The sequence below is a fragment of the Cricetulus griseus genome, chromosome 5 (assembly GCF_003668045.3).
Source record: "Cricetulus griseus strain 17A/GY chromosome 5, alternate assembly CriGri-PICRH-1.0, whole genome shotgun sequence".
NCBI lineage: Eukaryota > Metazoa > Chordata > Mammalia > Rodentia > Cricetidae > Cricetulus > Cricetulus griseus.
The window spans coordinates 144,709,972-144,722,064 of NC_048598.1; the positions used below are offsets into that span (position 1 = coordinate 144,709,972).

At 37.5% G+C, this 12,093-nt stretch overlaps 1 protein-coding gene across 1 annotated transcript in view; it reads right to left on the reverse strand.

Annotated features, from left to right (window-relative positions):
- Nucleotides 1-12,093, reverse strand: part of Ttc6 (tetratricopeptide repeat domain 6) — a 155,862-nt gene that overhangs the window by 9,471 nt on the left and 134,298 nt on the right. Inside the window, exons 24-26 of the mRNA XM_027419632.2 lie at nucleotides 11,713-11,826; nucleotides 7,227-7,346; nucleotides 3,124-3,197 (exon numbers count right to left, since the gene is read on the reverse strand). Of these exons, the coding sequence (XP_027275433.1) occupies nucleotides 3,124-3,197; nucleotides 7,227-7,346; nucleotides 11,713-11,826 (308 nt within the window). The remainder of the gene's footprint in view (nucleotides 1-3,123; nucleotides 3,198-7,226; nucleotides 7,347-11,712; nucleotides 11,827-12,093) is intronic.

The following is a 12,093-nucleotide window of genomic DNA, read 5'->3' on the forward strand; positions in this document are numbered from 1 at the left end:
ATAAAAATAATAAATCTTAGAGAAAAAAACCCTCATGATTCTGTGCCCATGTTTTGTTGTTGTTGTTTTTGGTTTTGGTCAAACACCACCCAAAGGTTTGCACTGAGTGGCATCTAGACTATCACAAGGATCAACACTGAAGTAATAGGGACATGTGGCCTTTGATGCATCAGACAGGCAAGGGTTAACAATGACCTTCACGAGTCACATATCTTCAGAGTTCATTCTGTGTGTGGCTGCTCAGAAATCACATGACCATCTCTCTAGTTTACAGTGACCACACTGCCTTCTCAGTAACTGCCACTATTTAAGATGTGCCAATTCATTTGAATGTGGGATCACAGTGCCTCTCCAGGTACCATCTTGGTGGATTACACCAGCAATTCTACACACAGACTATCCCTATTCATCAAGAATAAAGATGGCATAGGAATTGTGTGTAAAATGCATTTGTTGACAGATGTTCTTGTATTCAGTATTTCCACCAATGGGTAGAGAAGTATTTACTTACAACATGTACACATAGTCTATGTATTCTGTATTTTCCAGGCAACTGTCACATATTCACTATAAATTATTGAGCATTCTCTTATATTGGTATTCAGTTTGTATCACATCCACTGCTCTTCTCAGCCATCAGGGAACTTAAAAATCTGCTACAGGGCTTATAAACAACAATCTTTTCTTTTGTGTAGCCTACCCAATTACAAACACATGCAGCAGCAAGTCAGACAGTGAATCAAAGCCCATTACTCTGTGGTGCAAGTTATGCACTGTGAAGGGTGGTTTTATCTATCAGTTACTAAGGCTGAGACACACTTAGTCTGTCCCGCTGAGTAAACAAGCACGTTAAAATTATCCATGACTGAAAGCCACAGAAAGACCAGTTGGCAGAACCGAAGACAGGGTCTCCCCCACCTCCTACACCAGTAAACACAGGAGAAATGAACCAGATGCCCTGTAGAAAGTGCACTTTCATTTTCCTGGAGATGGGACTGCCACAGCATCCATCCTATCAGCTGGAGTAAGCCCTAACATGGCCGTTATCCAGTGGGAAGATCTATCAGAATATCTACACTGCTTCAGGGTAAGTGTTCATTGACAAAGTACATTAAAAGTTTTATTCTGAAATAAATGTTTTTGCTTGAGTCTTAAAGTCACATGACTGTTCTCACGAGGAGCTCAAGTTTACAGTCTGAGTCACTGACAAAGGTCCACTGCATTTACAGTAATCACAGATGTGTCCAGAGATGTCCTTCTGAATTGTACAAACAAATCACAAATACCTCCAAACACTGAAGAATGTGACCTGCAGGGTTAAAGAGTTAAAAATAGCTTATGCAAATATCAAAATAGCATGATAAATGTGTTCTGGTTATAAAAGTTTGCCAAGGAATAGATATTATTTTTTAAAATACAAAGATGGCTTTCTCATTGAGATCTAAAAGTTCACACTACCACAACACTTTTGGTGATTACATTGGGCGTACATAGGATATTCAGTCTAAGGAATGTTGTCTCCTGGCAACCACAAGAGTGAAAGCTAGAAATATACAAAGGATGCTTGAAAGTCTTCAATTCCCCAAGTTCAGAGATCAAAACTCTAAAATTTAAAGGTTTATTATTTGTAAAAAATTTCCCAAGTTGAAAAAAAATGTTTTTGATGCAAAAAAAAGGATGTCAAAAATAACTTCAATAGTTGGAAGCCATTCTTTCATAGTGTACATGTGTTGGCAAAATAATTTTCCTAAGGAATTTATGATTACTAAATATTCTTTTTTGTTAAAGTTCAGTAAAACTGAAAATTCAATACATATGGAATTAAAACTCCAAGCTGTCAGGGCTTTGCTATTGATTTAAATTCCACTTTTATTAGAGAACATTGGGGACCCGAGAGAGCAGCTGGGAGTGGGTTATTTGGAACTGCATAGCAACATTAAGGAGCTTTTGCTGTTGTACCCCAAGATCACACTTCATAAAGACATGAGCCCAACACCAAGAGACACTGACCCATTCTAATAGCTGTTAAACAGAAGTGAGGCTGAGCGAAATTGTGGGATGTTTCAAACGTTGACAGATGCAATGATCTCAGACATTTTGGCCTACACACGTCCACCAAAGTCAACACATCAGTCACCATTCCATTTCTTCTTAAGAATGACAAGTGCTTAAAGAGACGGATTGCACAAAGATCGATGCATCAAAATAGACAAAGGTATGACTGTGTATAATCAAAGGCCTGAGACCACGTTTTAACCCTAAGGCATCTGCAGAATTTACAACAACTGTATTACTTTTTCCCTACAATAAAGAGCTTTACTTCTCATGGGGGAAATGTAGCTGTATATCTGCATACTAAAAAGGAAAATTAGAATGTCACTTTCCCAACTAATTGAAACTCTATTCTAGTCCTTTAAACTGTGTATTTGCACAGATGCACCTCTATAATTTACAAATCATCCCACTTTACTTCTCCAAAGGAACTGGCATTATTTCTCTTACTAAAAGTAATGGCGTAAACTATTATTAAACAATAGCATTGTGTCCGTATTAAAATCTGTACAGATGTTCTGAAGGTTGTGGGTTACTCTTGTTACTTCTAACTGTCCTTGTCTATGATGTGTTTCTATAGAGATCTCAGAAAGAGATTTGCAGACTTTAGTATATTTTGTGAACATTTTCTTGGATTGTTTTCAGTAGTTTTAGATATACAAATACCTCTTATTGGTGCAATTTTTTCTTGAAAATATTTTAAAACCACACCTTTTTTTCCAGGAAATGGATTTTCTAGACAAATTCTTTTATGCCTAGAGATTTCAAGCGACGCATAACACTTAATCAACATTTTGTGTATAGGCTTGAATCAAAGGGATATCTTCAATTTATGATATAAATACTGAATTGCTGATATTGTTCGAGTCAGTTTCTTAGAAGGCACAAAGGTGCTCCTGATAGGGTCCTCGGTTCTATGAAAGGGTTCTTTATATGCCTAACTCCCATTTTGGTAATCTATTGCAGCCATCCTTCCCTCCACCCTTCCCATTCCCTTCTGTCTTCTGTGTGGGGCTATAAGTGCTGATTCCCCTTGCTTGCTTCCCCCTTGACAAGAATGGCGCTCCATACCTGTGGTGGCACATGGCGGTAGCTTGACAAAGGTTCACACTAGTCTGGCTTAACAGTGCAGCTTGTTTAAAATCCTGAAACGATTTTATAAGATCTTGTTAACTTGTCATGGTTTTTCTTAAAACTTCCTTCTAACCCTGATTCCATATAAGCATACCTCACATAAAGCATTAAAATAGACATCTTGTTAAAGTTTCGCTTTCTTCTTCATGAAATCTCATCTTATGAGAATGGGTGGAACAGGGAATGCCAATCGTTATTAACTCCCCGAGCCTGTGCTATTTGCACCTACCTTGAGAACAGGGACTTTTCCTGTCGTCCTGCTCTGTGGTATGTAATAAAGTATCTCATTTACTTCCTTTTATTGTTTATAGCACTGGAAACTTCCCTTCTCAGACACAAAAGGAAATTCCCCCGAAAGAATCTTTGGCATTACATGACTTTTGGACCATTAGGTAACAAAGCACTGTACATGGGCTGGCTAAGTCTGAACCTACTTGTGGAATTCAGACTTCTGGAAGGAGGTGTTTGGTTCTGTTCAAGGATCCAGAAGCACTCCTGAAGTGGAGAAATGGAAACTCTAACTCTAGGATGTGAAATCTGGGGAGTAGGCAGGAATGAATTTGAATGGCCATGGGGAAAGTTTGTTTCAGAGAACCAGAAGTGGAAAATGTTGTCTGGAGCTTGTAATCGCCTCAAAGTCTTACAGAAATATTTTCAGCATGCAAGAAAATAAGAACAGTACCAAACTTGAATTTGTAATCAAATAGCACCTATAAAACAAATGTCAGTTTCATACCAATTATATGCAAATGTAGTGACTGTACATGATTAGTGATTGCTATGATGAGGAGGAAACCCTTCCAAAGCCAACATCTAGAACCTCTAGAAAATAAAAACTGCCATGTTCTTCCCAAGAGAACATCATCAACAGGAATCTCCAAAGGTATTGCCCAACTAGAGAGGCACCACCTCAATCAATCATTTTCCTTCCCTCCTCTTCTCACAAGCTTTCCCTGGTTGTTGTTAGAGGAGGAGCCTTATTGTCTCAAGAAGTAGCATGAATTTTCCACTATTACTAAGGGCAAGAGATTGGGGAGTAAAGTCAAATTGAAAACCTGGGGTCCCTATAAAAGGAAATGGCCTCATCACTGACCAATCTAAAAGTAGGGATCCTACTCTTAAAGCTACATAGCATATTTTCAGACTAAATGGAAGGATCTGGATGGAAATCAGAAATCTGTTATCTTTTTAAACATAATCTAAGCAAGCAATCTACCAAGTATGGTCATTCTGTGTCTGAGAATCCTCACCCATCTCCTGTGGAAGCTTGCTGCCCTAATTTACCATGCTTCTCCCTCAACTCCCCTTCTCTGGAAACCACAGATGGCAACATCTTTCTAGATCCTGTCACTACTAATGTACCTGAAATTGGAGCTAATGCTGTAACCAGATCCTCAAATTCTGTCAACTTACTTGTTATTTAAATATGACCAGATTTAATAATTTGTAAAGAGATCCAAAGATGCATCTATATTATTACTTTTATTTTTCCTAAAGTAATCCATCATATTGTAGGTGGTATCTTATAAAACTATAGAATGCTAAACAGTGATACTCTTTCCACTTCTCCTTCCTCCTAGTCCCACCCCCTTAAGGCAATTAACTATAGGTGTTACCCTGGGGTTTGGCTTCAAACTCCTAAATAACATGAGCAATATAACTTATTTGTAGCCATTCACTCCTTACACAGAAGAGTTTAGCGCTCTGATGCCATCACTCCACACATTTCCCCTTCATCCATCATCCTTAAGTACCTGTGACAATATGTTTTGGGGGTACCAAACTTTGGGGGTACCAAACTTTGGGGGTACCAACTTTGCATCCCTTAAATGTCGTATACTTTATGGCTGCTCACATATACTTAAATTTGAGGCATAAAACCCTTGAACAGTACTGTGTAATACCTAAATATCATGTCTATATTAACTTTAACCTTTTATTATATCTGTTGTTAATTCCTCTGTCTTGCCTGGTAGATTTGTAAGAAGGAAAGGGCACAGGCCAAGGTTCCCATAATAACATAACATGCCATTAGTCTCTCAGGCATTCCAGACAAGATGCTTCCTGATCAAGCTGGTCTTGGGAACTTCAGATAGCTGCCGACTTTCTATCTATATGGTTCAGTTCTTATGCCGCCTAAGGTTTCAGTCTATCAATCCTTCCACAAATCTTTTTCCCCATGGATAAGCTTTATGACTTTGTCTTGGATCTTTTCTTATCACATACTGTTATAGCCTTTATCGTTTCTTGCACTGTATGCATCATTTAAATGTTTGTATTTAATTTTTAGTGATGTGTTTCCCTTACACAAAGTCAGTTTTATTACTATTTTGTTTTTTGTATGTTTTATTATGCATCTTCTCTATCATTATATTTGAACTGTGTACTCAGAATATACTACATATTTTTCCAAAATTCTCATCTCATATTCTATTCTTTTATTTGGTGCCTTTTGACCATTTGTATTTAATATAACTATTAACATCATTGGATTTGAGTCTAATATCTTAGTAATTGTTCTGCTGGTCTCTGCAGTGTGTGTTTATTTATCACATTTCCAAATTTATTTTGAGGTCTTTTAATATTTCAGTTTAGTTTTCATTGAAAGATCTCATTCAGTTTATTTTGACTGAATGATCATATTCAATCAGAAACTTGAACTAAAGAAGGGCTTAGAGCTTTGTTCTGTGGGGTCAGCTTGTGTATCACCTCAGAGCAGGAAGGGAGCCAGGCCTTACCAGAGAGTAGCAAAAGGTCAAAGTAGAAAGGGCCCAATGTAGAAAAGGAGGCTGGCAGTGAAGTCTGGAGTGAGCATCAGTCACCTCAAGTAGAACCTTGGTTTAATGGTCAAGAATCCAGGTTTTCTCGGGAGGGATGGGTCTGCAGGTTTGGAGCAGAGAACTAACTTCATCTGCTTTATGTTTCACAGCGGTCTATTGGGCTGCTGTGTGGAGATGCTTGTGCAAGGGTAAGTGTGTAACAGCATGGCCAGGGGTAAGCTACTTCAGCAGGCTAGGAGACAGAAAAGTCTGTTCTGAGGTCTGAGTTCAAATCTCGCCTAGGACTTCCTGGTTGAGAAGAAAACAACAATTAGAACTGACATAGTTCAAAATTTGTTTCAGTGACAGAATGAACTAGACCTGCTAATGGACTAAATATGTGGTAGGTGAAGAGTCCAGAGTAATTCTCTCTTGACTCACCAAACATTAAAACTGCCTTGTCTGAAAAAAAAAAAAAAAGATATTTATAATATGTTGGGACCTGCGTTTGGATCCTGCCTCGGTACTCAACTCAAAGGTCTTATTTAATCTCTTTTTAATATTTATGTCCTTATCTCTAAGCTTAAATTATAAATTTTGTACCACAGTCAAAGCTGGAATGCAGCAAGGAAATATTTCATTATACTGTGTGGCTGCAACAAATACATGACTATCACTTAATTGTAAATGGATAGTCCATCTGTGTCTTGTTTCTAAATTTTAATTCCAATAATTACTGTCAAGTCATAATAAATGTTAAAAATGAGAATTCTGAACTATATTTATTCTATAAAGCTATAAATTGATAACTGCCTGTTTCTTTCCATTATGCTTCCATAAATTCCAGTCCTGAAGGCCTTCTCTTGAAGGCTTAAGAGGCTGTTCTCAGTAGCGATTCTACACAGCTATATCCTGCCCTTTTGATTTATTTTGACAAATTTCAACAGGAGAAGGGAAACTGAGTGAGAAAGAACATTGTAGAACAGAGTAAAATATGTACAAACAATTTTGTCAAACAGTTGAATTTTCTAAGTACTTCCTTTGGGAGATGATGATAGCCTTAATTAAAAAATATTAACACATTAACCATTCAGCTGTAATCAAAATGAAGGAGAAAGTGCTTAGGTCTTGTAAAAATTTTATTAATGATGCCAGATGTTTCAATACCACTCTTGCTAACACTGTTACTCATTAGTACTGCTAGTCTGTAGCACTGAATACTAGTTTTCTGAAGAAGTGCGAAATCAAGTAGTTATTTACCAACATCACAGGAAGGCTCACCTCTAGTGCAAAACCATACAGCTTTAGTTCAGTGTAGATGAGTCCACGGTTAATGAAGGTATTTAATGTTATTCTTTCTCCCGCATTCAGAAGCAGCACAATCCCATAATCTCTTAAAGCCTAAAAATAAAAAAGTCACTTAGAGCCACGGTGCAACTCTTTAGACCCTTGCTTATGACTCAGCCCTGAGACTCTACCCAGAGTGGGATCTCAGAATCAATTGTGGGATGTGTCAGGAGTCTATACTTAACTTGAAGGGTCCTTTTAATTATATGACTGTGGCTAGTGCTGCTTTTAAATAAGTACGCACTATGCCTGTCATTCACATATCCCCTTGTTTGCTTCCCATGTTTACACATATGCATTGCATGGTTTGGAAGGAATGGACTCAACACCCATACACACACACTGGATACTTCCTCCAAAGTCACTTGAAAACATAATGGAGATTACTGTTTGAAATTTAAATTCCTTTTTAGACTTGTATTGCCTTCATACTGAAGCCTAAGATGCAGGAGGCAAGTGTTTAATCTTCACCACCGTAAACTTAGTAATAGGCATTTGGTAGGTTTTAATCAAATGAATAAATCACAAATGTATCAAATGAATAAACCACAATGAAAAGGGATCACAATAAGACTGAAGAGGGAAATAGGGGAGTTCAAACTTTGTTGATGAGTTTAGGCATTGTTTTTGAAGAAAGCTATCTGAGCTCAAAGAATAAATCCACCAAGAAGGAATCACTTCTGCTTATTTTTTTTTCCCATTGGCTGAAGAGGCAAAGCTTCACTGATGTCTCTTTTTTGCTAAGTACTAAGGGGTGAACTCTTCTAAATTATTTTTGGTGGATATTTTGTTCAAAAGAGCCATGTGGTTGACCCAACAAGGGTCAATTCTTGTATGACTACCGTATCTGCTAACTGAAAAAGGTAAATGAATAGAATTTAACTTTCTGCTTGTTTGCCCTTCTTTCCTATTTCCTGTCACATGCATGTGTCTACAGATCCTGTACAATTAGAGATCCTATGTGTATACTGCGATATAAATATAACCATTGCTAGGCCCACAAAATATTTAGCAATACTTGAAGAAGCACCTAGACTGTTCATTGCACCTTGTCTGACTCATTGCTTCAATGGACTCACAGAATGTAGAGTCTGTAGATGCTCTAGAGATCCGTCAAGCAGCTGAACATGAGAAAAGTTTCTAAGTGAGAGTTGATGGATGCTCAAGGTGGGTGGTGAATGTGGGAACACTGAAGGAGCTTTCTGTTTTGGTTTTTCTTTTGTTTTATTGACCCTCATGATACATAGTGTCATACACCTTGTCAAAACTTGCTTTGGAGAACACATTGACCTTGAATTCATGATCCCTGTGACTCACATCTCTACATCCTGAAATTACAGACATTTCCCAGGTTGTCTAACCTAAAAGTTTTGGTTAAGAGAGGGAGAGCCATAGCCTTCTCTGATTTTGTATCTTCAGTTGCTGTTACTAGATTCCCAGTATGAGAAAAGTTACTTAACTTGAAGTCTATTTCCTCAGCTACAAAACTAGAATGTTAAGTTTTTAATACATTTTAGAGTCAACTTACAAATATGGCAGAAGTGTGAGGTCAAAATTTGCATACTAAAGATACCATACCACTGGACTCTATTTTAGAACTTCTGAATCAACTAGCTTGTTAGATTGCCAGAGAGATGTCTTGGTAGTTAAAGCACTGAGGATCTACCAGTGAACACTGGTCTGGTTCCCAGCACCCACACATGACAGTTCATAACCATAACTCTAATCTCAGGAGATCCAACACTTCTGTTCTCTGTGGGCACTGCATGCACATGATACATAGGCATACATGCAGACAAAACTCATACAATTTACAATAATGATAACAAAAATAAATAAAGAATGAAACTAGTCTAGAAATCCCTTACCACATGTTCATTCCCAAGGCCAATACAGCAGAGCATTTGGAAAAAAAAGAGAAAGAAAGAAAGAAAGAAAGAAAGAAAGAAAGAAAGAAAGAAAGGAAGGAAGGAAGGAAGGAAGGAAGGAAGGAAGAAAGAAAGAAAGAAAGAAAGAAAGAAAGAAAGAAAGAAAGAAAGAAAGCATGCATAGTACAACTTCTCCAATCTATTGCTTCAGGCCCTATGGTAATTTTGACTTTTCTCTAGCCTTGATCCACTGCCAGGCTTAGAATTGCCTTTATCCCCTTAATAAGCCCATTCTTTTCCTTCTATTACCTACATGTGTGCCTGCAGGTAATTCTTGTTTGGGTACATGAGAACCTAGAAACCCCAATGGTGCCCGCCATCCCTCAATTTCTGCCTAAAATAGAAATGCCTTGATTTTTATATTGATAAAGTGTTTAGCTTGGTTCTTGTCATACAATAGCCCATAAATAAGAGATAATGGCTACTGTTCTCATTATTATAGAATTGTAGAGTCAAAATCTACCATGCAGTTCTAAACACCTGCTGAATGTAGGAAACTGAAGATCAGAAAACCATCCTGAGCCATGGCATTCAAGAAGGCCCCCTCCCTGTGGGTACCAAGGAAAGAAAAGAGGTATGTAAGCTGTCTTCTTCCTGTCTAGCTTCATGATCCACTTGCTATAGGAGTCAATCTGACAGCCAGTTGATTCAGAGATTCTAAAACAAATTCCAATGTCTACTTTTGTCTGAAAAAAATTCTTGTAACTTTTCAGAGTTGGTCAAAGACAGCAAATTTGATAAAAAATTACCTGTCTTTAGAGATTTTACTTGGTTAAATTTCATCATACTTTTCAGTTTTGTGTTTCAATAATACATATTTTGGTTTTGCTATTGTTTAAATATTTGTACTTGAAAATGACCAATAGTGACTACTCTTGAGTTATTAAAATTTCAAACAAAAAATTCACCATGCTTAGATTTTAGGAAACTCTATCCATAAAGAATGCCTAAGTATGTCAGCCTAGTGATGGAAGGAATGCTGAAAAGCAGGTGAAAGTAGGCAGAAGGGGAGGTGGTGACACTTTGAAATGACATACCAGCCAATCCAGAGCCAGACAGCTTTGTAAAGCTCCCTAATGATTGTGAACCCAGAAACAAAAAATGTGTGAATGTCAGCACCAGTTTCTACTGCCTGTGTGACTTGGATAAGTTCTGTGGCCTCTCCCTACTTTCATGTCCTTGTCTGTAAAAAATGAGCAGACAGAATGTTCTGGGGTCCAGGCACCTTGAAGATCACCAATATTTTGCAACCCTATTCTTGGTCTCATTTATTCAGATTGGTTTGCATGTTCTTCATTAACCAAGAATTGGCTTTTTCACATAACTGAGATAACATGCAGGAGTTGCTTCCTTGGCCAGCCCATTGTGTTTGGCCTGAGCTTAACTTCAGGCAGGAATGGGGGTGTAAGGAAAGTCCTCCAAGACACCTGCTCCATAGGCCCCCTGCTAAATGATCCTTTAGTTAGCTCCTTTAACAATTGCCTTGTTAAAAATTAATTATTAATTTGTCTACATTTCTAGAAGAAGGCAAACTTGCTGGGCTAGCTGTCAAGAATGCTGCATTCTTCTGCTGGACAGGAGGTTTCTCAACCTTTGTCTTCCCTGTGACCTCCAAATCTCTAGAAGCTGTAAGCAGCCTTAGCTGAGTTTTACAGACAGAGGAGTGTGTCCACCTGGAACAGTGGCAATGATCTACTAAAAGAATGTGCTACTGCTATAAAAGGAGCAGAAGGTAGGAAGGAGAGACCAGTAGACAAGGAAAGGAAGCAAAAGCAAGGAACAGAACACAAAGAACTTGCAGGTGGGGATCACACTTAGCTAATTCTCATTGGAATCAGCCATATTGACAAAGGATGAGGCAATGGGGGCAAGGTTAGAAAATACAAACGCAAAGTTTGACAGAGAAATACGGTTGCTGCAGCAACCTTTACAACACATGCACAAGTCCCTGTCAGCAGTCCCTGCAGGTGGAACATATGACTCTATCTTCTTCACTGCATGTATAGTCTCAGAATTCTACAACAAATACCTCCTCCATGAACTGCTCAAGCTTGGGTTCAAGTTGTAAAATTTATATTGCTAGTGATCACTTGTATAAAAATTATGTACAGTGATGTATCAGTAAAACATTTACTCAAATGATACTTATATAATGTATCCTAATTTATATAGGCATTTGAATATTTGTACAGGCATTATAAAATGAATTGACAGCATGAGATAATTTAGCACTAGTAAAGAAATCAATATTATTTTGAAATGGTTCTGTGTGGTTTCTCAACTTTCATGCTTGTATTTCAATAGGAATTATTTTTCCAAGATTATAGCAGAGATAAGAAGGAAATACAGGTGCTTTAAATATATTTTACAAATGCTTTCACGTGTTGATTTTGAAATATTGTTTATTGATTGCTTGTCTAAGTCAAGAACCATTGAATGCATGTTGCTTCTCGAATGCTTTAAATCTCTCATTTACTAAAATGGTCGTTTACCATATCAAGGTCCTTTATCTTGGTGTAACACAATGCTCTGTTATAAAATGCTATGTAACTGTTCTTGTCCATGTTGACAGCTGTAGTTAAATCTGTAATAGCTAGCTTGTAAGTCTACAAGGAGAAAGAAAGAGTGGGAAGGGTAAATCATCATAGACAAGGTTTAATCATAAAATAAATACATGATCCTATCAGTATTTGAAGCATTCCTTTAAGATTCTATGTAACATCTCTAAAATTAATACAATGAAACTAATCTTTCACAAAGTCCACTAGGAAGATCCTGGTAGGGATTCTTACAGTTCTTTCATCTACAAATAAAATTAAGGATGTCAGTAACTTAAATTTAAGCAATTGTGGGCTAGAGAATAGGCTCAAAAG